The sequence below is a fragment of the Condylura cristata genome, unplaced genomic scaffold (assembly GCF_000260355.1).
Source record: "Condylura cristata isolate star-nosed mole 26May11 unplaced genomic scaffold, ConCri1.0 scaffold00017, whole genome shotgun sequence".
In the NCBI taxonomy this organism is placed as follows: Eukaryota; Metazoa; Chordata; class Mammalia; order Eulipotyphla; family Talpidae; genus Condylura; species Condylura cristata.
In genome coordinates this window covers 15,975,919-16,002,100 of record NW_004567118.1, presented here as the reverse complement: position 1 = coordinate 16,002,100, position 26,182 = coordinate 15,975,919, and the positions used below count along the sequence as shown (strand labels likewise).

The following is a 26,182-nucleotide window of genomic DNA, read 5'->3' as shown; positions in this document are numbered from 1 at the left end:
AAGTATTTACACTGCTTGGCATATGTAAAATATAATCCTCATAGACACTGTAGATCAGTTGGGTAAATCCAAAACTGGTAGAGGAAGTAGTTAATGTGAAGCAGTCTGTGGTTAGTTGTCAAATTTTTATAATAAACATGCTCAAAGCTACAGCTCTGAGGGAATTGATGTTTTTATTTGTTTTCAGTGGAAAACACCACCACTAATAAAAGCGTAATGGTGGAAATCTGGGAAGTAAAGAGGCGGGCCTAATCTTGTATCAGCTGTAGCATTGTTCTAGTATGTAGCTACTTGTTGCTCTCTGGTATGTCATAGTTTATGTGTCTGTGTTTAAGCATCTCTTATACATACGCATCTATAATTTAATTTAATTTTGCTTTTTGTGGGCTGTTTTTTTACTCCAACTCTTGTGCTCAGTTTGAGGAGGATCGTATCTACCGTCACCTGGAGCCTGCCCTAGCTTTCCAGTTGGAGTTGAACCGGATGAGAAATTTTGACCTGACTGCCATTCCGTGTGCCAATCACAAGATGCACTTGTATCTTGGGGCGGCCAAGGTGGAAGTGGGCACAGAAGTGACAGACTACAGGTTTTTTGTTCGCGCAATCATCAGACATTCTGACCTGGTTACCAAGGTGGGTGCTGTCCTTTAACAGGGAAGTTATTCTGAAGGCAGGAACAGAAAAACAGGCTGGCTCAAGATAAGGTTTTAATTTTTCGAGTAAAGGCTCTTGTTTTCTTTCATCCCACTCCAATAACTGGAAGTCTGAGAGTCATTTCATCTCATAGAATATTCCATGTGACAAAGGGTTTTTCCCCCTTTAATTTGATTTATCTTGGTAATGGAAGTATGAAAGCATTCACATGAGAAAATAAAGCAACCATACAGAAAAATCATAGGGAGAGTTAGGTGATAAAGAGAGGAGAGGGACAAAATAATCCCATTGTAAACCTGACTAGAGTTCTCCAGCACAGCACCTTGTACTGTTAGTTAATACTGCATCCATTTCATCACCTCTCTTCAACTTTTCCTTTCTAAGTGAATTTCCTTTCCAAACTGCTCTGTTTGAAGTATTTACACTGCTTGGCATATGTAAAATATAATCCTGATGGGATTACAACTCTGGGGACTCTCAGCATCTCCACCTATTGAAAGGAGATGATCCCCTAAGAGACAAGAAAAAGGGCAGGAACTCAGGCCAACCCTGACGTACCCCTGCTGCCTGTGGTCACTGGGACTTTTAGGAGAAAGGCAAACATCTGCACCAGGTACAGTATGAGTGACAGCATACTGCCGCTTAAACAGTGACAGTAAACATTTCTTTATTGCCTCTTAAAATGCATTAATGGTGGCCCTCCTAGGAGGCACAAGGGATTAAGTCTCAGCACAATGAAGCTATTGGCAGCCACTGCAGCATGAGTTCAGTCCCCAGCCAGGGAGCTGACCCACATGGCACAGCGGACCTCCTGTCTCACCCACTACCCGCCTCAGCAGTGTATTTCAGGCAGTCTGCCTGTTTTACTTACCACTTTGTCTCTGGAGAATCCTCTCACCCACTCTCTGCCCCCCAAACACACACATACACCTCTGACCTACAACCCAGCTCTTGTATGCATAAACAAATAAAATCTTAAAAAAAAAAAAGAGGTAGTTAAAAAATGCATTAGTGATAATGGTAATTGTCTCTCTACATAGGAAGCCTCTTTTGAATATCTACAAAATGAAGGGGAACGGCTGCTCCTGGAAGCTATGGATGAGCTGGAGGTTGCTTTTAACAATACAAATGTCCGCACTGACTGCAACCACATCTTCCTCAACTTTGTGCCCACTGTCATCATGGACCCATCAAAGGTATGTCTCCTTTGCTTCTCTCCCAGCATCACCAATCCCAGGGAGATTCAGACTTATTCTCACTTTGTCCTGGAAACAGATGCTGTTGGTTTGTTGATTGAGTACTTGACCTTTAACATTTACTGAATATTTATAACACTATGTTTCAGGGATGGTGTTAGAAATTTGAGAGCAAGCAGACTTTCAAAATTGATGGTAGTATGATAATATTATGCTGTTGGTCATTCATAAGCAATACAAAAACATAACACCTCTTTTTCTTCCTGCATTGGTACCTGTTTTATGATATTTGCCATGATAATGGTCCTGTCTTACATCATTCCCTGTGATTTCTCATCTGGAATAAATAATTTGCTTTTATTGGGCATTGACAACATTACTGCTTCTTTGCCCTAAATATCACTTACCTGGTGGCCTTAGGGAGATAATGTACCCTCCCAGTGTGTCTAACCTATTTCTCTTTAGTATTTTTCCAGAGGGAGAGAATAAGGTTGATAAAGAATTTCATATGTATTATATGTTTTCTTCCCTGAGGCTTTATTCTGAAATGCATTTCATATAATTTAAGAAATGAAAGTAAAGTGATTCTGTACTTGACCTTTTATCCCAGGTGTAATAAAAACAGGTTACTACTTCTAACCTCCTTCCATCATGATATTGTAGAATTTGTAGAGGAGAACCAATGTCTCCATTGTAGCATGGGCTTTTGCTTCTTAATCTCATAGTACTAAGACATAAGAGGTTTTTCCTGATTTTTTCCCCCCACCTTTTCAAACTGCCTGTCTGTTGCTTTAGTCTATCAGGAAAGCCAGTGACAGGACTACTCAGTGACTACCAAGTCTCGTGATCGAGACCAAGCAAAGGTTCTCCTTAACATTCTAGGATTGATGCAGCAGGTAGACTTAAAACATTGCCTGGACATATATAGCTTATACCATCTCTGCTTTTATACACATACACAAACATACATATATACACATATATGTAAGTATGTGTGTATACACATACATTTAAATATTTATATGTAGCTATACATATTTTTAGAATTGACTTAGTATTTCTTAGTGAGTTTTTTTTATACTAGTGTCTCTGCTTCCACTCTAAGCATCTGTATGCCCTGACTCTGCCTTTCTAATAGTAGACAGATGTCAATTCCCTGTAGATAGGGAATGGTGACTTTTGTTCCCTCAAGAAAAGAATGACTATAAATCTCTTGGCTAACAAGTAAATGTGGGAATAGCATTTCCTGAAATCTATTCTGACCTAAGGTTTTCTGGTGCAGAAACAAACTTCAAGCGCAGCCCTTTCTTGAGGTGTACCACATGAGAGTCAGATATTTTTGAGAGATTTTTCTAAGAAATTAAGAATGTTAACTTGGAGTAGTATGTCCTAGCTTCCTGCCGCCATATTGGAAAACAATTTCATTTTAAAGTCAATTAGGAGAAATCACAACTAAGACATTTTCTAACTCTCCTAGCACTGAAAAGTCGGGTTCGAAAACTGTATAAAGTTTAAGAGAAAGCAGGGTCATCTGCCCCATCTACTTAAATCCCAGTTAGAGCTGGCAACGACCAAACTTCCAAACTGTATTTAGAGAGAATGTTCTAGTACCACCTATGAATTGCCCATCTTTAATTTGTGCAATTTACCAAGAGGCATGTATTATAGTTTAATAAAACTGTTTGGAAAAAGCTCGAGGTGGTAATTGCTATGTTGATTTAAGGTCCTGTAAGTGCAATGAAACATAGTTACCATGCATATAAATGCAACTTAATAGCTGTTTAGCTAGAAATTTTATTCTTATTCAGGGCTTTCTCTTAAATCCCATGGCTTGTAATTTTAGATATTACAGATCTTTGATATATATAATATGAATATAATTGGGAAAGGGGGAGGGAATGACACAGATTTTGGTATTATGAACCAGAGAAGACCACTCAAATGTCAGACCAGCATGAAGCTGTCCCTGACATGTTCTAAGCAAGAGTAGGGTTGGGAAGAAACTCATTTTTTTGTAAGGCTCACACAGAGTGTACATCACCAGAAACCAGCATGTTTCCATTACTCCTTTCCAAAGATAGGCAGATACTCCCTTCCAAAGATAGGTAGGTATCCAAAGATACCTTGTAACTTTGTTACAAGGTATTTAAGTTTTGTGCTTGGTGATGTGTCTGTCAGATTGAGGAATCTGTGCGGAGCATGGTAATGCGCTATGGAAGTCGGCTGTGGAAATTACGCGTCCTCCAGGCAGAACTGAAGATCAACATTCGCCTGACACCTACTGGAAAAGCAATTCCCATCCGCCTCTTCCTGACGAACGAGTCTGGCTATTACTTGGACATCAGCCTGTACAAGGAAGTGACTGATCCCAGGACAGCACAGGTAAGGTAGTCAGGAGCCCCTGAGAGTTTTGAGTTAGTCCTACAGATAAACCACTTAACCTATTTCATGGAAGACCCAACACAGATCCCATTGGTTTATTTAGTGGGGTTATTTAGCTCTACTAGCTTAAGTGTTACATGAATTTGAAATTTCATGTGCATTTTGAGATGGAGCTGTGTTCCTGATCATGTATATTAAAAAATCCTCAACCTTTTGTCACGTTTTGGTGAGCCTTAGCAGATACCAAGTGAACCTGCCTCCAGGTGTGATTGCAGCTTAGGGTCCTTAGACTACCTGTGCCATCTAGTTTGTCTGGTCTGACTTGTGTTTCTTGTTCTCAGCAGGGACAGAATTGTTGAAGTATGTCTTTAGGAAGGAAAAATACAATGTAATCTATAGCTTGTGTCATTTCAAACATTGACTATCGTATTTACCCATCATGTTATTCCATCCATGTATACTGTCTTTTCTTCAGAGTATTATATGTCTATAAAGTGCAAAGCTGAAAATGTTAACCCATTTTCAGCTGAAAATATTAACCCATTTTCAGCTAGAAAAATTGAGAGTGTGAAACTAGAAAATGATTCTCAATAGATTAATTTTGTGATAATAGAGAATTTTCCTTTTAATCTGTTTTACCACCTTAGTTTCTAAACATTTGGGTCATACTAACTTTAGGCTGGTTCACCATTACTAGTGTCTGATTAAGAACTAGGATTTTACTTTACTTTTTGGTCTGAATTTGACAAGTGCATTTCTTCTGGTTAAAAGTTTAATTTGCTCCATTATGTGTAGACAGATGTTTCAGTCTATTCTGTGCACAAGGCACCAGGAAGAGATTATAAGTCTCTTGTTTTTGACTATGTCCTTTTAGATCTGAGTACAGAGAAAAGAGGAAGGCTTTTTTTTTTTGCCAGTATTTTGAAGATAAATTTTAAAAACCTGAGTGTGAATTTTTGTCAGAGCAACCTTTTATTTTGTGCTTTGATTCCCAGTTAGATGGCAAGAGACATCTATCCCATGAGAAGTGAACAGTTAAGACAGAGAGAGAGTACACAGAAGAGTGTGTGTGTGTGTGGGGGGGAGGGTTGAACAAAAGAAAGAATATTCAGTAATTTTTGCTGCATTTTGTCCTGTTTTTCAGGACAAACTTAAAGACATTTTCAGTCAAAGCTTTCTGTGGTCAGGGATGTTTTTAATTAACTTTTACAATGGCTTCAAGGCAGGTCTATTCTTGTGAAAAATAAGGCGACCACTTGAGATTTTAATGTTTTTGATAAATATGTTTGTTCTTCATAACTGCTTTTCTTTTTCCTTTCTTTTATCAGAAAGCTCTGATGTTTCCCTCATGCTGACCAGTGTTGACACAGGGCTTGAAAAGTACAAATGCCTTCAGTCAGGGTGTAGTACAGGGCCTAGCACAAAATTGACATTGAGTTAAGTATCTGAAAGAGGGAATGAGCTACCTTTAGCCTGAGGGAGAACCCCATTTACCATGGGTGCTGTCTGTTCAGGAAGCCCTGAAGGAACAGGTTCCCCTCAGGCTTTTCATTTCAGGGACTCTACAGCTGCTGTCACATGTGATCTAACTTGACAACCCATGACTTGAGAAAGGAACCAACAATCGCTGATTTTATGACTTGTCCATTAATTTAACATTTATTGACCAGGTATAGTATGTCGGACATTATGGAAGCAACAATGTCAAGTGATCTGTTAATTTCAAATTTATATCATGATGAAAGAAGACAGGTAATTAGTTTCTCTGTGGTATAAATACACCATCATAAAATAAATACAGATCAAAGGTAAAGGTACCACAAGTTATAGAACTTAAAAGAATCTCAAAAACACTAACCTGAGCATAAAGGAGCAGATTATATGGAATCAGATTTGTTTGTTTTCTAAGAGAATCCCTCAATGGTCTATGGGAGAAAACATGTGATATATGGTGTGTACATATTTTCATGAACTTGTAAAACATGCTTTACCAGTTTTTAATTACTGTTCATTACAGTAGAAAATGGAATTAGCATTCAGAGTCTAACTGTACTATCCATTACTCTCACTCTCTTGTCCCAGCACATCATTATTTTTTCTGTCTACAAAGAACAAGGTTGACTGACTTGAGTTTCATTTTCTTTGCATAGTCTTTGTGCTATTATATAATGAACCCTGACGTCAGACCATCATAGTGAAGAGAAGGGATTTGAGTAATCTCTTGCATAAATGAACTGATTTCCAATGTGTAAAGAAAAAAATACACATTTAAAATCACCTTTATCAAGCTATAACTTCCATATAATAAATGTACTCATTTTATATGTACGGTTCATTTCATTCTAACAGTGTACACTGTTAGAATCTATCTAACCATCATCACAAACTTCATAGAGTATCTTGATAACCCAAAGGAAGGAAGGTAAAGATACCAGCCTCACCCCTAGACATAACACTGACCTTCTTTCTATCACTGTAGATTAGTTTTGCCTGAGTGAATTTCATAGCAGTGAGTTTAGACAATATGTACTATTTTATATCTGGTTTCTTTTCCTCAGGTTAGTGTTTTTGAGATTCTTTCAAGTTTTATAACTTGTGGCTAGATTCATCTTTGTTGCTGAATAGTATTCCAGTTCATTGCTATATAATATAATTTTTATATTCACTGGCCTGTTGACAGATATTTGAGGTTTTGTTTTAAAGTTATGAATAATGCTACTGTGAACATTCATTTACAAATCTTTGTGTGGATATGGTTCATTTCTATTAAGTAAATACATAAGAGTGTAATTATTAGATCATAGCAAGTATATATTTAATTTTATAAGAAACTGCCAACGTAGTTGTGGTTTTAGATTCCGATCAGTAATGAGTACACCTAGAGAGCTTTCTTCAACCCACGCCCCCTTCTCAGTGCACAGTTATATTGCTTAACTGTTAACAGCCTAACTTCGTTCCAGAGATTAGCAAAATTGAAACTCTACTCACAGGTTCTTTTCACCCCCAATAGACAAGAATATAGTTCTAAGAACCTATGGCTTTACTCCTTTTTCTTGCTTTGATTTGAGTCTCCTGAGTCCAGATTTCTCATAACACCTTTGCCTCACTTAACGATTTGAATCTCTTAAGACATTACATTCCATCTCACACATTCTTAAGGCTTTACTACTTCTACCTTCCCCATGGTCACCATTGACCATGTGGAATAGTACTGAGAGCTCTGTTCTGTGGGGCTTTATGCATCTACAGCCAAGTTTTCCCCAAAGTAGGATCTGATTGACAAGTCAGCAGAACACACATGTTCCTTGGAACTGAGGTGCTAAGGATTTACTTAGCTGAATTGTGCCCAGGATTTAGTAAAGGACTAACTTGTAATCTTGTCATTGTATATCAGGTCCACAAATCTGTTCATTAATAGTATAATTAAGTGTATACATTCTAGGCCCAAAGAGATATATAAGTATACATGCATATGCCCATATATCAAAATCTTCATTTGTATTCATTATGCTGGGAATCTGTTTTTACGTATTCATGCGTAAGGTGCCTAGTTTAGTGTCATACATAGAACCTCTGAGCACTAAATAAATATTAATTGAATGGAAATAAAAGCATCCCTTATAAATATTCATAAGCAAATAAAACTAATTTATGGAATATGAAGTACTCTTCTAGAGATATTTGAGTTAAAATGATTAAAAACTGGTGTGATTTTATTATGTGGCATAAGTATAGCAGAACCTATTCACCAGCTGTAGATGTAATATAATGGGGAAAACATAATTTAAATATGTATATTTTTATTTTACTATATGCTGTATCTTTTAGGGTAGCAAGAACTAACTAGATAGATGGATAAAATTAGTTTTTGGCAGAAATCTTTAAAGCTTTTGTGTAACTAATTATATTTATGAACAACTTTCTAATCAAGTAGACTAAAGTGGACTGAAGTAGGCCTTCTCCTATTGAGGAAAGAAAAGAGTTTTTTTAGGGCATAGCTGTTCCTCAACTTAAATGCTGGGACTATTTGGATTGGTTAGTTGACTTACTTCATTTCTGAGTGTATGGGATTTCAGTCACTTTGCAGGGCAAGCATTGTTATTCTGTCTCTGAGATGTGAAATTTGCACTGTGCTTTCTTGTTGGTTTCAACTAATTCGAAAGTGAGAGCAGCCTACAGTTGGTCACATACCATTATTTGGTGTTGGTTAATATGAAGAGAAGTGGGGGTAGGGACAGAAGTGTACGGGATTATGGTGATGGCACATGGGTGACATGGTGATAGGAAACGCGCGGGGATTACAATTGAGATGGGAAAAAAATGTACAAAATGATGTAAAAATAAACTGTTATAAAATAAAATAAAAAATAAAATATGAAGAGAAGTAACAGTCCCAAAGCCCATTGTTAAAAGAGTTGTACTTTAGCACCTCAACTGCCAAAAATGTTTTTTAAGAAAGACATTTGTGAAAAAAAGCCCTTCTAGGCAGCAATTTGATTTTTTTCTGTCTCTCTTATATCCCCTGCCATTCTCTTTTCCTGCAGATTATGTTTCAGGCATATGGTGACAAACAGGGACCATTACATGGGATGCTGATCAACACTCCATATGTGACCAAAGACCTGCTTCAATCAAAGAGGTTCCAGGCACAGTCTTTAGGAACAACATATATATATGATATCCCAGAGATGTTTCGGCAGGTAAAAGTGTCTTACTCTAGGGCTCTGACCTATTCCAGACAGGCAGGGGTTTTCCTGAATTTGATTGGGAAGGGACTCTCCCAAAGGGCAGGAAATATCTTGACACTATTTATGTTTCTATCTTACTTGGGATTTAGTGGCCGCCAACTCAGATGTAAGATGTTTTTGAACTAGCAGGAGATTAGAAGTTTATTAATAAAACGGAGTAAACTGCGACCATGTACCTATGACAGTAGTTTGCAGTGATCTACATGTGGAATTATGTTCATGTGTATATTTCCTAAATCTGTATTCAAATTAGGGATATTTTTTAAAAAGGTATAAAATACTACTTCTCATTTTTCTGTTTTCCACGATAACCCAGGTCCCTAGCTGATATCCCAGGTTAATATGATGAGAATCAGTATAGATAGCATATACAAATGGGTATAGAGTTCATGGTACACAGTTTAAAGTATCAGTTCTTTTGTGGGAGATTTATTATAGCTGAATAAAAACTAGCATGAGAAAATATGACATTATGAATCTCATCCTCTATATGAAAATAAATTCCTTTGATCTGTATGGTGAATCATCTCTATGCTGCAGATTTTTCTTCCATCAATAGAAGGCAAGAAAAGTATATCACCAGCAGAAAATGCAATAGATAAAGAATAAGGTATGAAAAGAATACTAAATTTGCCCTTAAAGAATTTGAGTAAAGGATTTTTCCAATATTGTCAGTATTACCACATTTGGATTTTAATAAAGTAATATGTGTGGTTGTGGTAAATAATCTACCTATATTTCCTATATTATTTACAAATACAAGAGATGTCATTTATGCAACCATTTGTCTCTTGAAACATATCTGTCTTCAACAGTGTTGTTGATATTAGCCACCTAAAACTTGAGTGTTTATTCTTTTTCCCAAAGTCAGTCCTACAAATAGAAAACACATTCTATGTAATTCTGCCAATAGGATAGACATAAGCACAGTGATTGGGATATGTAGGTATGAATAGTCATTGGGATATGTAGGTATGGATAGTCATATTGACTTTAAATGTTGCTTCAAGACAAAGAAAAAACTGAACTAGATCCCACTTCATGAAGGATTTGGTTTTTAAATGGATAGGTATATCTATTTTCTTCAAATTTGAACTGAATTGATTTGCACATATACAGGTTTGAGCTAATTCCTTTATCTGGTTCTGTAGCTCTCATATTAGAAAGAGGTTGCTGAACTACTACTAGAAATTTTATTCTTTCCTTCATGTTTTTTTTTTTTTTTCTTTTTTGCCACTGCCCACCAAACATGCCTCTTCCCAGATTTTTCAAACTGAGAGTTAACAGAGTGTCATGTTATTCATCTATTTTTATTGGGGCATTTCTTTTAAGGGGATCAATGATACTACTTATTTAGTTCCTTAATTTTCCTAGGTAATTGTTGGGTCTGTTGTGTTTTTTAATGCTCTAATACTGATTCAGAATCACTCAGTCTTACTAGAAAAGTACCTGATTTAGGGCATGTAAAAAAATGATGTGATTAATAATTACAAATCTATTTTAACTGAAAATGAAAGCTATAGAATTTGGTCTAACACTTAGACGCTCAGCAGAAAACTTGAACAGAAAGAGCAAACCCAGATTGACTGAATTTTTAAATATTTTTTTTTGTCCATGTTGAAATGCCACTTGTCACAGATTGTTCAAACTTCTCTCCTCTGCTAGTCCCTGATCAAACTGTGGGAGTCTATGTCCACTCAAGCATTCCTTCCATCACCCCCTCTGCCTTCTGACATGCTGACGTATACTGAACTTGTGTTAGATGATCAAGGTCAACTGGTTCACATGAACAGGCTTCCAGGAGGAAATGAGGCAAGTAGTGGGAATCCCCCTCCCCTTTTTCTTCTCTCTGCACACTAGTGTGTCTTCCATGGGATGGGTCACTAAATAGTATTAGTTTAGATCCAAGTGGCATAGGTAGTGTGTAGCATTCTTGGTGGTAGAATTCTTTAGAGAGAAAATACCAGATTTATGTCAAGAAATTATTGTTGATTTTTTAGGTGTGATAATATTATTTTGAAAGTATTGTTTTGTGTTATACCCACATTAAAATAATTATAGATGAAATGGTCTCTTGTCTAGGATTTGCTACAAAATAATGAGGGCAAGAGAGTAGATGAAGCAAGATTGTTCATATAGTTAAAGCCAGATGATAGTCATAAGAATGATTGGTTTCTCTATTTTTGTATATGTTTAAAATTTTGAGATTTCCTGTGATAAAAACATTTATTGTTTTTCTTAATGATTTTCCTTATTTGGACACTTATTGGGATACTAATATGCATTTTGGGGTACATTTTCCTTGCTCGGATAGTGATCTGGTGCTATGCATGGTAATAAAGCCTTCTTAAAGGGACTCACTCAGAACCAAGGGATTAAAGACATAAAAGAGAATAACAGAGAATCCATTTCTGAAAGTCATACAAGAATGCATTTTTTAGCCTTTGAGTCATATTCTGATATATTCTTGATATAAAGTCATATTCTGCCTATACCCTATGTCCTACTCCCTACATTGAGATTCTTCCTGATTTTAACTGTAGTCCTAATGTAACAAGAGAAATGTTTTATTTGTTCCTTGGATATACTCTCTAGATAGGTCTCAACTCTTAGGAGTAATCTTTACCTGGGTGTTCACCATAAATAAGCTAGCTACATGTTTGGAGATAATATGCAGGTTTTTTATTTTGTGAAGTCTCTTAAAAATATGTTGTATATCCAGGGTCTGTGACTGTTTCTGTAAGTACAACATTGGTTGCCCAAAGTAGATGACTTGATGATAAGTTGGGCGCACACATTGGATCAGGCAAAAACATCAGACTTGTAGGAGCTCTACTTAGCTGGTCTCTCAACTCATAGGAAAGACCAGAGTCTAGGGAGTAAGAGCACGTGTAGTTGTGATCTGAGTAGCTACATGCTTGTTAACACACAAAGTTGTAGCAGAGGTTTGTGCCACTGCGTGTGGCATCTGCTTACTGAGCCCTTTAACAGCTAAGAAGAGCTTCATTGTGCTAGATGTAAATTCTGATTTGCTGAACAGTGTAGTCTAAAGACATGGAAGGCACCCTTGTGAACATGGAGCTGAGCGAAAAACGGTTTTAACTAATGTAATTAAAACACAAAATGAGATTTTTGGCCACGTAACAGCTAGCTGCAGTGCCTTGTGAAACCTCTTGCCATGATCTTTCTTTCCTGCTTTCTCTCTGCTCTCATTCTGTGTTTGAGCGAATGGAGACTAGGGGAATAGTGAAGTCCCAGAGGGACAGAGCTCTGTTCTTGCTGAAATTACAAGCACAGAGCTGCCTGGGCATGAACATGTAGTGTTTACTCTGCCAGTATGAATACAAATAGTCTTATTATACGGACTCTGTACCCAAAGACCACACACGCGCGCACACACACACACACACACACACACATACACACGCGCACACACACAGATAAAAAAAATTAAAGGTTTTTTAACCCTTTAAGGCCCAACAAACCTTGGTGAAAAAGGGATATCTCAAACAGCTGCATAGGACAATAGCTGTGTATAGTAGAGTTGGTGTAGGACCTACATGTTTTTCTTTACCTGGTGCTTGAATACCTTCAAATCTAAAAATCCAGTAGCATTTTAAAAATGTTTTCTTTTCTGTCAGTTCTCACTTTCTTCTTGTTCTACTCTTTGCCCTCCTTAGTCGCTTGTTTTCTTTGTTCTCTTTTCCTCTCCTTCACATGATTGAGTAGGTTGAGGCTGAGTATTTGCTTGCAGTTTCTGAGTCTTTGAGCGCTGGAGGAATGAGACTGATGTTCTTTTGTGTACAGTAAGCAACTAATGCCCAGGATGGCTGGCAAAGTCAGTCAGTGGCTGTAGTGAGATTACAGGGTGCTGCAGACAGGAATGAGGTTGGGGTATTAGTATCAAACTCGGTTACCAGTAGCTTGGACATACAATGGAGCATGTCCACTGAGAAACTGACCAATCTAAGATGGAGTTTCAGCAGTCAGAACTCTGAGGGACAGCTGTGCCTAAGAGATGAAGAGGTGTCAGAAGGATGTATTTCCTCATGCTGAGCCCAGTTTTATCAAGGCAAGTTGACTTTCAGCTGTTGCAGTTTAATTTTCTTTGGTCAAAGAGACAAGTTTGTCATGAGCCTGGCACTCTACATATTACCCCAAGAATGATGTGAGGGGAAAGAAAAGAGCTCATGCTGATGAGATTTGGAGCAAATCTGTCCTGTCCCAAAGAGAATGGGCATCTGAACAGAGCCTTGAGAAATAGTTTTATTAAAAAAGGAATAAAAAATTGACCTGTTAATGTTATGAGAGCCAAGGCTCAATGTAAATGCATTGATGCTACATAGACATTAAATCATCATAATGTGGTGTTCTCCAAAGGTGATGGCTCCACCAGGTCATCATGTGGGTGATATTGCATTACCTTGAAGGATTGGAGTTTCTGGGTTTTAAAAGCTAGCACATGGATATAAGAAATAAAGGTAAAACAAGAGATTCCTGCAGAGTTTCCTCATGAATTGAGATGCTGCTCCCCATAATCAAAAGCAGAAAACCTGCACTTATCAGACCATTGGCTGTATGGGTGGCCAGTCTTTCTTCCTTATTTTTTTTCCAGGACAGTAAATAGGTAAAATGGTGATGGGACCAGAACTTGGAACAATTCAGTTCCATTTAGTTTTAGGTAACTTGTGTGCCATTTAGGGAAGAATATTGGCTGTTTCAGCAAAGATGTGACCTGCATTTTGAACATTGTGCCCATGTTAAAAGCAGGAGAAAGAGAGCTTTTCTGGTGCCATGTTAGCTGCTTTTTCCTTTCTATTTTTATAGTTGTCCCATACCCATCAAGAAAGATACAACTGAAGGAATGCCACCTTAGGCATGATGAAAGGTATAAGAGAACATATTTTTCTCATTGTCAGATTTGGACGGCATTGCATTTAGTGTGAATTTAGAGTAGGGCTAAAAAAAGATATAGACTAAATCTGTGAAGTACATTCCTTGCAAATAGTTCCAACGATGGGCTGTCTAGGATTTTCTAAATAGTATCAAGTAAAGTCGAAAATTGAGGAAAATGTGATTGCAACTTAGACTAAACTGACTTCATTTGTGGCTGTGATGATATTACAGTGATGGGCACTGTATGTAAATACACAGTTAGATGTATTTGTGCTGTTGAACTAGGATATGGAAGAAATGCAGTGAACCAGTGGTTCTACTTTTACAATTCTTCATTTTGGAGTAATTGTTTTCATTTTCCTGCCAATCTGCTAACATGTTTTGATCATTTGGTGGACGCTGTAATTGCAGGTGGGAACATTTTGAGTAACAGTTCACATCCAATGCAGCTGCTTTTCACACTAAATCCCATTATTAAAAGGCTCAGGCTAAGATCAAGCCCAGGGCTGTAACTGACTTGACAAAAAACAACTTTGTCTGTTAGGACCTAAGACTGTTCTTGTTTGTTCTGAAATAAGTTATCAGCATTCTTTGTTTTATATTTCCTTTAACAGCTCTGTGAACTAGAACATGAATCTCTAAATTGGCAATGGTAAAAGATATGATAGAGAGGCAACTTCCATAGAAATTTGAGTATGGATAAAAATGAGAAGTCTGTTTTCCTTACTATTTCAGAACATGGAATTTTTAAGAATATGAACCCGTCCATTCTTTCATATCATTATTGTCATAATGAAAAATTGAAATGACAAGGTGTTGTGTTTAGAAACAGTTATAATCATAAGGCTCAGGACATGTGCACCAAATAGGCTTGGCAATTAGCAACTGGAATTCCTTCATGGTACTGATTTTTTTCCTCCTTAAAATTTGTTTATGAGACCACATGGCACAGCAGACCTCTCCTGACCTGCCCTTTGCTCCCCTCAGCAGTGTACTTCGTAGATCTGCCTGTTCTGCTCCCCACTCTGTCTCTGGTGAAGCCTCTCGCCACCCCTTAGCCTCTGGCCTGTAACTCAGTTCTGTATGTACAAATAAATAAATCTTAAAAAAAAAATTTGTTTATGAGAAAAGTGTACTCCAGATTGAATGGAAGTTGATAATCACTGCCGTTCATGTTACCGACCACACTTAAGAATCATAGGTGGCTCCAAGGCTTCATTTTTTCAGATGGGCACTAGGTGTCAGGGTTTTCCCTTCTGCAGTTTGGTATTCAGACAAGTCTCTTGAATTGCCCTGTTTGGTGAGGCAAATCCGGCAGCATCCTTCCTGTCAGCTGGCATAGTGGACTTCACCTAGTAGCCCTGCAATATGTGATTGTAGTTTTAAATCTTTGGGTAGAGATCTGTTGAACATCGCATCATGACTCTTATGTTATTACAGGAGACTTAAGAAGAGTATGAGGGATGGGAAGGAGCAGCATAAATTAAAGTTTAAAGACAGCTGCCATCAAGGCTGACTGCTATCTTGGTTTCAGTTCTGCTTTATGTTCTTGGGGGTAAACTGGTGGTGATGGTAGGGATTAGGAATTCATTTCTAGAACTGTTCATCTTTACCAGTGCCTTTACTTATTATTTGTTTTATTGTCGGCAGTGTGTTTATGTCCCTTTCCACCAAGGCGTAAGCATCTCTTTAATATTTTTATTATAAAATATTTCAAACCTTAGGAAACACAGGCAAAGTGATTAAGACAGATACCCCTGCATCTACCAACTAGCTGAAATAAATCTCACTTTCACTTACATGTTACAATAATCCTTTGAAATTGCTAATTTAAGCATAAGGAAAATAGTTAGAATGGAGTAGGAAGAAGTTGGTAAGCTTATATAAGCCTAAAAGATTGGAAGAAATGAATTTGCATCTGTTTGATAGTTTTTAGACTGGGTCTCTAAACCCAAAGGGTATTTTAATTTAGAAAAACCACCATAACCCCCTGTCTTAACCCACTTGGTACACATTTTCCAGAGTCTCAAAGGAATTCCTTGGGTTATCCTGTACTCAAATTCTAGTTGGAATCTGTTTTGAAAATATGGAGAAAGGATGTACATGGTTGTGAGCTTGAGTAAGGAAAAGGTTGACCATGTCTCATACACACAGAATGCAACAATTTTATAGTTTAGCATTAGACTTTTCAGACTTCTATATATTGCTTTGCTAAATTTAACTTCGATTAACTCCATGAATATAAAACTAATTTGGGTGTATCTTACTGTGCTTTGCTTCATCCTTTGAAATCCTTTTTTTGCTTGGTGTGGAAATCGAGTCAATGTTAGTCTCTTAGGTATATGTTGGAAAAGAGGCATATTTGAATTGTAGTGTGCTAAGGTGAGTGCTGAAATAGACCTGAGAAAAGTGGATCTGAAAAACAGAACCACAGTCAGTGAACTGATTGTGCAGGCTATGAAAAGAGACTAATGGTCCTTGCTACCAATCTATCCCTAACGATAGGAAATGTTTGTAAGTTCTTTGAGATCTTCAGCAGGAAGGTATCACATACCACTGATTACATATAAACATTCATAATTTGTGCTTGCCTTATTTTTGCCAAGAACTTTGAAAAAGCAATTTTGAATCCTTTCAGGCCTAGCAAGAAAGAAATTTCAAGTATAGAAAACAACATATTATGGAATATGTGGTAAGATAGTTTAATTTAAAATGACTATGTTTTTTCTACCCCCACTCCCCCATTCCAAGTGAACATGTTTGGTTATAAGTCTTTCTCTAAAATGATCCCCAGAACCAGAGTTGAGTCCTTCATTAAAAAAAACATTGAGGCTCATTTTGAAAGATGTCTTCTCACCAAAGAAGTATTTCTAATGAATTTCAAACACACTTCTTTTGGGCTGCATATACTTTTCCTAGGATTCCTTCAGGAAGACTGCTGTTGGTGTTGGAGATTTCTCATCAGGTTGATTAGTTAATTTTAACTCATTTCATTAGTAGCAAACAAAAGCCCAATGAGCTTGACTGACTTTGAAACCCTAAAGCGTTCATTGGCCGACTAAAGAGGCACCTCTGGAGGGTGTCTCAGTTCCTTTCAGAAGGAAGTCCTAGAGACAACCTTTGAGCAAAAGAATGTACTTGGCAGCATTTTTATGCCTCCAAAGTTTGAAGGTTTTATGAATAGGTGTATTTGTCAAGAAACTTTACAGCTCCAACTAGAGGCAATAACGCACATCAGGACAGCAACAGATGACACCAGAGGATGAGGTGTAGCTTGGAGCATCAGAGTTCAACATTCGCTTATATGATTAATGGGCAAGGCTTCTAGAACTGTGGTAGGCCAGCTTGGTTAATTTCCATATCAACTAATTAATCATGTGCCTCATTTCTCAAATACCACTGATTTGTATGTGTGCCATTGCATGTTTTTTTTTTTAAATATTGGTGTGCTTATTAAAGTACTGTGTGTATGTGTATTACATACACATGTGTATAATAAATACTTTATGTTGTATTTATAATATAAGTATATTTAATGTGGTTTTGTGTGCATAGATGTTACAGGGAAAAGAAAGTCTCCTGATGAAAATGATTGCTTCTGATCTTTGATTTTCAGAGAATTACCTCTGGAATAAATTTCTTTTCTTTAAAAGTGTGTGTTTTTTTTTTTACCCTTTTATTTCTTTTTAGAAAGGTTGAGGTAGGTTTGTTTAGCCACTTTTGAATTACCCAAGCATGAAAAGAGAGTTTTTCAGCTCTTAAGAAAATTGTTTTCAGGTCTTTTATGTGAGCATACAACACCAGGCAATGGGACATGCTATCCTAATACAATATGGAAAGACATTGACATTTTTTCAGCATGGTTTTTCTGAATGGCACAAATTAAGGTAAATAGTGCATTGGCTCATGACTTAAAAATACACACTTTAAAACACATATTTCTTCATGAGATTCTAACATGTTAAAATTGTATTTCTTAATACTGTACCTAAAAATGAAGACTTCATATTCTGTACAAGATACAAAATGGGAGGGGAGGACGCATAACATTTTGTTAGTGTCCATAAAGGAAGTCAAGTTCAGATTCCTTCTTTTCAGGTGCTAGTTTTCTTGTCTTCATGATGCAGCTCCAAGTGCTGGCAGCCTTTGTATTGCTGCCTCAGGGCTTGTTGAGTGGTCATCCTCTGGCATCAGCAGTAGTAGAACAATTGCTGTTGCAGGCTTAACCAGAAAAACTCACCTTTGACTTTTAGCATGGAAATGAAACCTCAGCTTCTCTGGCACAGTGTAACCTGTGCTTCAGCCTTTATAGAAAGATTTTTACAACTGAACTCTAAAGTGTGGAAATTAAGAAAGCCAACTAAAGCAAATACTACTTTTCTGCTTCCCACAGCATAGGTTGAGTTGATGAATGCTTTTTAAATCCTTAAAACAAACCAAAAAAAAAATCTTGTTCTTGTTTGCCCCTTAGCTTTCTCTTCAAATTTCTTTGTTGAGCTTCATATTGTTTTATTTTGTATTAGCAGTAGCTTTGAAAAGTGCATGTGTGCATGTGCATACTTGGACCTCCTATTCACACTGATAGTACAATTAACGTTGATGTCAATTTTGGTGTTAATTTTGGGTCATGATTAGCGCTGAGACTTTGTGTCAGGCTAATGGCATTTATGGGCACCATCAGAATAAATGTTAATATTACCATGTTTTTACTATCTGTTATAGTAACACTAAACCGAGGTCCTCCCAGGAGAAAAAAATACATATATGGCTAGATAGGTAATGTCTTTCTGTATCACTGGTGTTACTCAGCGAGAAAATGACATCTCAGGGCAGAATCCTAATCACTGTTTGGAGCATCAGAAATAATGATCACCTCTGATCGGAGGTTGTGAATAATTCATTCGGTTTGATTTTCACGTCCTGTCCAGTGATACTTTTCAAACCAAATGTGTTTCTACAGGAAAATAATGGTCCCACTTCTTATGGAAATACTGTGGCACAAATCATTTTACCCACATAAAAACAGTTAAATAAGACTGTTCTCTTCTGCTTGTTTTCTCCTCCCTGTTCCCTCCTTCCTCACATGCACCTTTTTATTCCAAATAAGACTGTGCCCAAAGAAATATTTTCTTCCTTAAAACTTGTGTAACAAAACCAAATATTTATTCTGTTTATCCTTAGCTTATTCAGAGTAACTCCTTTGATCTTCTGGTTTTCATTTTAAGGTAATTATTTTAGGTTATAACCCTATATCTAAGATTCCTGCTAACTAGAATGTTGTTATAATAATAAAAAATAAGCCCTGAAATTAAATATATTTAAATGATTTATAACTATATTAATGAAAACATAATTGGTAGTAAGTACCTAGAACTACTTGGTCATTGAGTGACTTAGTGAGGCAGGATCAGGGGAGAGGCTGGCAGTGCTGCTCGGGAGGGAACCTGAGTTCGAAGCTCATTAGGCCTGCGGCCCACACACTCTCACCAGACCCTCTCAGGCTAAGTGTTGCCCTTTTGTTGCTCCCTCCTGCTCTCCTTCACCTTAGGCCTGGAGTGTCACTGTCACCAGGTTTCACCTGCATAAAATCACTGGAAGGTGAGAGAAGCTGAAACAAGGGCACCCAACAATGGGATTTCCCTTGGTCATTATTTTTCAGTTAACAAAAAAGGCAACTTGGATTTAGACTAATCAGGGAATGTCACATTCTTGATTGTTGTTACACTAGTAGATGCTTTTTATAGTGAGGCAAAATTTCGATATAAAATCTCCATTGTGTGTATAATACAGATCGACCCATCTATTTAAAGAAATCTGACTGAAAAACTTTCGGTGTCCTAATTAAATGGGGGTTGGGGGATAGATAGCTGTCTTTTGAAGTAATGACCCAATCCTCCGAGACAAAGCTATTCTTAGACTATTTGGAACCATTTCTCCTGATGTTGTGACCCTCTTCTTTTTTCTGTCCAAATTTAACAAGGGCAGGGAGAAACACTTTTCAACCTAGTTCTCATCATCAGACAGAAAGTATTTTGCATTCAGAAATCATTTCCAGTATCAAATTCAATTTTGTCAAGTGATTAGTTGGGTTTGGTAGAGAAGAATTTAAAAACACGAAGCTGGAAATGGCCGTGGTGCTTCCACACTGAGGTGAGCAGCTGCTGTTCTCAAGTTGCAGCCCTTGCTTGCTCGGTGACTGCATCACAACGTGGATTATTGTGTTACATGTCTCTGCAGCTGTTACAGATCTGCATCTGTTGACACCATGTGTTTCTACCCAGGACTGCTGGAAGAAATAGGGGAGTGGGAGAATTGATACTTTGCCTGCTATCAGTATAAACACCCTTTTATGTACATATGTTTGTAAAGCTCTTTAGCCCCCTTCAAGATGAAAGGCTCTGTATAAATATAAGCTTTTGATTTTAGTACATGTTTGTAATACATGTGGTACAGTCCTAAATATGTATTTAACCGATAGGCAGTGTTCTTGTCTGTTGTACAAATATTGACTTTAAAAGTATAAATATGTATTTAACCATCAGACCAGAAAAACACTGAAGCAGTTACTTCTCAGGTAGAGATATTAATATTGTATAAATCTATACATACATATGTTTACATTCTACCACATCATTGCAGGCATTTCTTTTTTCAAAAAGGAAATAATAGCCCCAACAAACTGACTATGACAGTTCTTGATAGCCTTTTCCCTTTGGGGTGAATCTTGGTTTTTAATTTCCTTATGTTTATATTTCTTCCTAATTTTATATACATATGATTTTTTATAGTATGATTAAAACCCAGAGTCGGTTGTTCTAAAATGTGAGAAATTCGTTAGGCTGGTTAGATTCTTTTTCTTTCCCTTTGAAATTTTTTATTTTGGAATTCTCTTTTATGCCCACTAGAAATAGCAAGTTCTCATGTACGTGTCATCCAGTGAAAAGATATTTTATAATCTTTTCTCATTTTTTTGATTGATTAAAAAGATATTGATGCAGTATAAACACATTAAAGAAAATTTGGAAATTGGGGGGAAGCATAATCCCATCATCTTGAAATAGCCATTATCTTATTTTGCTTTCTCTGTTTTCCTTTTTCCAGCATGCTTTTACATAGAGAAAATGTCTGTTTACTTTTTTATATTTACAGTCACATACTGTGTGCCAGGTGCTGTTCTAAGATTTAACATGTATTTAATATTCACAACAACCTTACTACACTGGTTATGCTTACTTCGTTTTACTGTTGAGGAAACTGAGGCACTTAGAGGTTAGCATGACTGGAAAATTAACAAAACCTCTAATTCTGTCAAGGTCAGGTTCTAGTAAATTCAGAATGTGAGAAACTGGCTTCTGAATTTGTGTCCTTTACTACCACACTGTTGCCTCTTACAAATACATGCATTTTTATTGCCCTGCTTCAAATTTAGTGCATCATAGGTACTTTACAACACTGTAGTCTTCATTTCATGAGAGCCTATGGAACACTCCCAGGGCATCATTCCTTTCTTCCAAAAAAAATCTTTTATATCATGACATTTGTTTTTTAAACTTTATTTTCAAAATTTTTAGATTTTTAGAAATGATAGAAAGATAACTTCACCCAGCTTCTTAGGGTATAATTATCAAAACTAAGAGTTTAACATTGGTGTGATACTTTCAAGTAAAGTACAGGCTTTGTTTTGAATTTGTTTACCTACTAGCGTACTTTTTCTGTTTCAGGTTCCCATCCAAGATACACATTGCATTTAGGTGTCAATAATGTTTATGTTTGTATTACTAACTTATGTTCATTCATCTTTCCATATTGTTTCAGCTAAGTGCACTGGCACCAGTCTGGAACAGTCTTCATTTCTTTAGTAAAGAAATTTAAATTAAGCAACAGATGCTCTCTTAGTTTATCCATTATGCTCACTCAAAAATATAATCTCTCCAGTAAGGAATCTTGCTGTCTGAGGGCTGGGAAGCTGTCTCCATTTTAAAGGAGCAGGGGGAAGGTCAATGAGGAACACACTTTGGAAAGATATTAATAAAGAGTAGTGTATTCTTGGTGCTGCTGTCTTGACACCTAATTAGAAGTCAATATTGTAAGCATAATGACCTGGCCAATTGTTGAACTGACTGCCCAAGTGACACTGAGTCCCCAGGTAATAACAAAAGATAAGAGTATTATTTGCCTGCTCAGTGCCATATATACACAGTGTTTGTATTAGCATGCAAATACTAAAGTAGGTTCTTCATAGCTTATATCAAAACTGCTTCTGGCCTAGGTGGCTAAGGTTAATATATCATAAAATTTAGTATGAAACCCAATCTTCCTAACTACAAATGCATTTAGAGGAAATAGCCTTTCCTACCTGAAAAACAAAAGAGACGGGGGTGAGGGGGAGTGGTTTAAAGGACCACATGAGATAGTAGTTAACCAGCTTCTTAAAAACCTGTCCAAAATTATCCTGATATTTGGAGTTTCTCAGTGCTATTTTTTGGACGATTTGTTTCTCCTTCCTTATTCTGTCTTTAATGAGCAGAGAAAGTAATACCTTATCTCAGAAGGTGATTGGATTTTTCCGCCTGTATTTCCTGTATTATATCCATTTTGATTTGTATTTGGCCAATGGTATGATATATTAAATAGCTTATATTTATCTGTGGGTGTTTCATATATATACTTCTTAATGCTGAGAATCACAAATAGCTGTGTGGAATGCTTCAACCAGCCTGATTACAGTAGATGTGCAATTGGATTGAGGAATGTGTACTCAGAGCTTATGATCACTGGCCCGGTTGAGTCTGGGTGATGCATGTGGCTTTCCAGGGATGCTGCTATTTACATCTGTTAATGGCCCTTCTTGATGGCCGGCTCCCCAATGAGGTGATATGCAGCAGCCTGGGGATGAGGGACCAAGGCTGCAGATGTGGCTGGGCTCCATTAGGCAGGACCAAGAATGCTCATCTGGTAGGCTTTGTGTTTGGGGGTGTGTAGTGGGGGCTTTAAAGGGGGGGGTAAGACAGAAAGAAACAACAAAAAAAGGAAAACATTACTTATCCAGGTATAGGGAAGCAGACAGGCAGGCATGAAAAACTGCAGCTGTAACTGGAGTGTGAGTGAATAGAAAAGAAATGGAACTAGTGAATAAACAAGTAGAAGAATTGACTAATTCTCATATAGAAGGGGATTAAATGAGGAGAGAACTGTCAGAGTTGGGGTAGAGACATGTCACCCCTACCTTTTAAGTCAATATCTCTTAGTTGTGTGGCTGGTCAGCTGCTGCTGAACAGAGAACAGAGGTTTACATATATCATAGTACAGCAAGAGATTAGTTCCTTGCACCCCTTGGTTTTCTGGTGCTGGGAGAAAAAAGCAAGAGTTGCTCATAAGGATGCAGTATTGAGCAGAAATAGAAAATACCTGAATCAGCCAGCAAAGAATAACCGCTATCATTCCTAGCAAATGCTGGAGATAGTAAAAGAGCCCAGGATTACAAAAGTTGCAGGGCCTACGAGGGAGGTGCTCCCCTTTCTGCTCTTCTCTCATGTGTTGAAGATTTCTTGGAAAGAATCTCCAAAGATATAGATTAAAGATCTTACAAATGACAGAAATACTGTATCATGTATAGTATTCGTCATATGTTAGGATAGTAAAGTGAGAGTTCTGAATTTAATTTCCAGGGCCATTCTGTGCATTCTGGCACACATATCCTGAGTGCCCTCAGACTCTTTTTTTTTTTTCCCCATCTTCTTTGATAAGGCCCAAAGAAGGAATTGAGACCGCTGTGAAATACATAGTAAAACAGTGATTACTGTCATAATCTAGAGAAGTGTGCTAGAAGGTTTGTTCTCACTTCCTACAGGGAGCTTGACTCTTTTGCAGTATGTATCTTCACAGGCTGTGTCTAGGTGCAGTCTGATACCTTCAAGGAAGCTGAAAATAAATTCTCGGTCTAAGAAGCGTATATTTGTTGGTTTATACCTTTGCAGATTGGCATGGTAGCTTGGAAGATGACTCTGAAAAGTCCTGAATACCCAGAAGGCCGAGATATCATCGTTATTGGCAATGACATCACATACCGAATCGGGTCCTTTGGTCCTCAGGAGGATTTGCTATTTCTCAGAGCTTCTGAGCTTGCCAGGGCAGAGGGTATCCCACGCATCTTTGTAGCAGCCAACAGCGGAGCAAGAATTGGGCTGGCAGAGGAAATTCGTCATATGTTTCACGTGGCCTGGGTAGATCCTGAGGATCCTTACAAGGTACCGACTGAGAAAAAAATACTTCAAGACTATATGGTTATTGTACACATGCATACATGGGTGTGGGTATGAGAGAGCGAGTGTGTGTGTACCTGGACATGTGCATGAGGAGAGAGGTGAGGAAGAGTTAGAGGTTAAAATTTAAAAGTTAGCACCTAGGGTGAACTACAGTGTCTCATGTTCATGGAATTCCCCCCAGTTTTAAAACAGATTGCTGTTCCGTTGGTTGAATATACAGTGAAATAGAAGGTACACATTTAGTGTGAGGCATGCTAAGCCAAAAAGATACATATCTGTGGCCTCTGGGATGTAGGGTCAATCACCAGCAAAACTCCTTTATATCCTCAGCTTTTCTGATTCTTTTCCAGCCTTCTTAAGGCATGCCTGTCCTTTGTTTAAAACACTGCTGCCTCAAGGCTTCTTATGTAGTGACTTGTTTTTCCCTCTTCCTACCACTGAGCATAGAGGGGGAGTAATGTCTTTTTTGTGCCTTATTGTTACTTCTACTTATCTCCCTTCTCTCTGAAAACACTCATCTTTGAATCTCATATCACAAGACTGTGCCACATATCTCTGTTCATGATTATAGTGTTCCCTGGCCCTTTGGTCCCTCCCTCTCATCCTTTTCATCTTTTAATTGCTAGCACAGTGTCACTCTCCGGAGAGAGTGACTACTGTTAGTCCTGTTTTAATTCTTGGTGATTTCTATATCCACGTAGACAACCCATCCAAAAGTCTAGTCTCCTGGATCTCTTGACTTCCTCTTCTCTAATGATCCTATCCTACACCCAGCTCACCCTCTCATTCCCCACAGTCTCCATTTCAAGCACCCCATTCTTTGTCACTCCTTCAGCCTATCTTTCTAGTTCACTCTCTTTAATATCTCAAGTTCAGCAGTCCTTGGACCCACCAGAACCTACAAACTCTTGACGGTACCGCCTTTCTTGTGTTCTTCACTTTCTCCTCAAATTATTCTTATCCAGCTTAAATTTCAGTGTCAGTCATAGGTTATTACAATTACTACCTTTACTGTACCCCCCAATTTTTTTTTTTTTGCTTCTCTTCATTCTGCTTACTCTATGCCTTTACAAAGCCCCCTTTTAAACTTAACTCTTCCCAAATACTTCCAGATCTGCACCTACAACTGATGAATGTTGATGGCAGAAAATACAGTGTTGTTGACTGATCTGACTTCAAATCCAGACCTACCAATCTCCTGAATGGCAATTTTCATGTCTCCCCGCCTCACACCTCTGGCATCCTTTTCACTCTCACTCTTAGCTGATAGCATTGCTTCCCAATTCACTGAGAAAACAAGCAATTAAAAGAGAACCTCCCAGCTCCCACGTATCTGCATTGTGCCCCCCAAGCGCTGCCTTCCCTCTGTATTTGGGACAATAATCCCTGCTCCTATCTAAGGCCAGTCCACATCGTGTTTGCTGCATCTTTCCTTTTCTTGTTACTTAAAGTTGCAGATCAACACCTTTCCCCCTCTTTTTTATACATCACTGTTTTCCCTTCCTACTGGATCTCTCCCTTTAGCATCCAAGCATTAATCCTTCCAGGCACTACACCTACCCCCATTTTTTCCTTCCTTTACAGCACAATTTCTTACAAGACTTGACCCTATTGCTATCTTCAGGTACCTTCTCCCCCTCCCTGTGGAAGGAGGAGAATCTTGTATTAAGCTTGTACCCTCATCATTTCTCTGCAGCTACTTCTGTCAAGATCACAATTGTTTCCACAGTGTTAAATTCTTCTGTGAAATCTCAGTCATTTTATTTGTGTGATGTTTCCAGCAACTTTGACACAATTGGTCACTTTTTTAGCCTTCAAAAAAACTCTTCTCTTGGCTTCTAGGGCCCCCAGAGTCCCCTTTTCATCATCCTAGCTACCTTTCACATCTTCAAAAGTAAGAATATTTCAGTGGGTGATGGAAATACCCTCTTTTTATTATGGTGTTGATAACACAAGGGTTTACATTATCTATCATGCTACAACTCTTAAAATGGATGGACTTTATTGCATGTACATTCTTTAGTAAAATTCTTTTTTTTTT

General features: G+C 37.6%; 1 protein-coding gene across 2 annotated transcripts in view; it reads left to right on the top strand.

The window, feature by feature from the left end:
• ACACA (acetyl-CoA carboxylase alpha) overlaps window positions 1–26,182 on the top strand; it is a 214,492-nt gene that overhangs the window by 122,721 nt on the left and 65,589 nt on the right. For both annotated transcript variants that reach the window (XM_012726261.1, XM_012726260.1), the window contains 6 exons: window positions 418–633; window positions 1,695–1,850; window positions 4,029–4,232; window positions 8,777–8,932; window positions 10,646–10,792; window positions 23,854–24,123. In XM_012726261.1, the coding sequence (XP_012581715.1) occupies window positions 418–633; window positions 1,695–1,850; window positions 4,029–4,232; window positions 8,777–8,932; window positions 10,646–10,792; window positions 23,854–24,123 (1,149 nt within the window). The remainder of the gene's footprint in view (window positions 1–417; window positions 634–1,694; window positions 1,851–4,028; window positions 4,233–8,776; window positions 8,933–10,645; window positions 10,793–23,853; window positions 24,124–26,182) is intronic.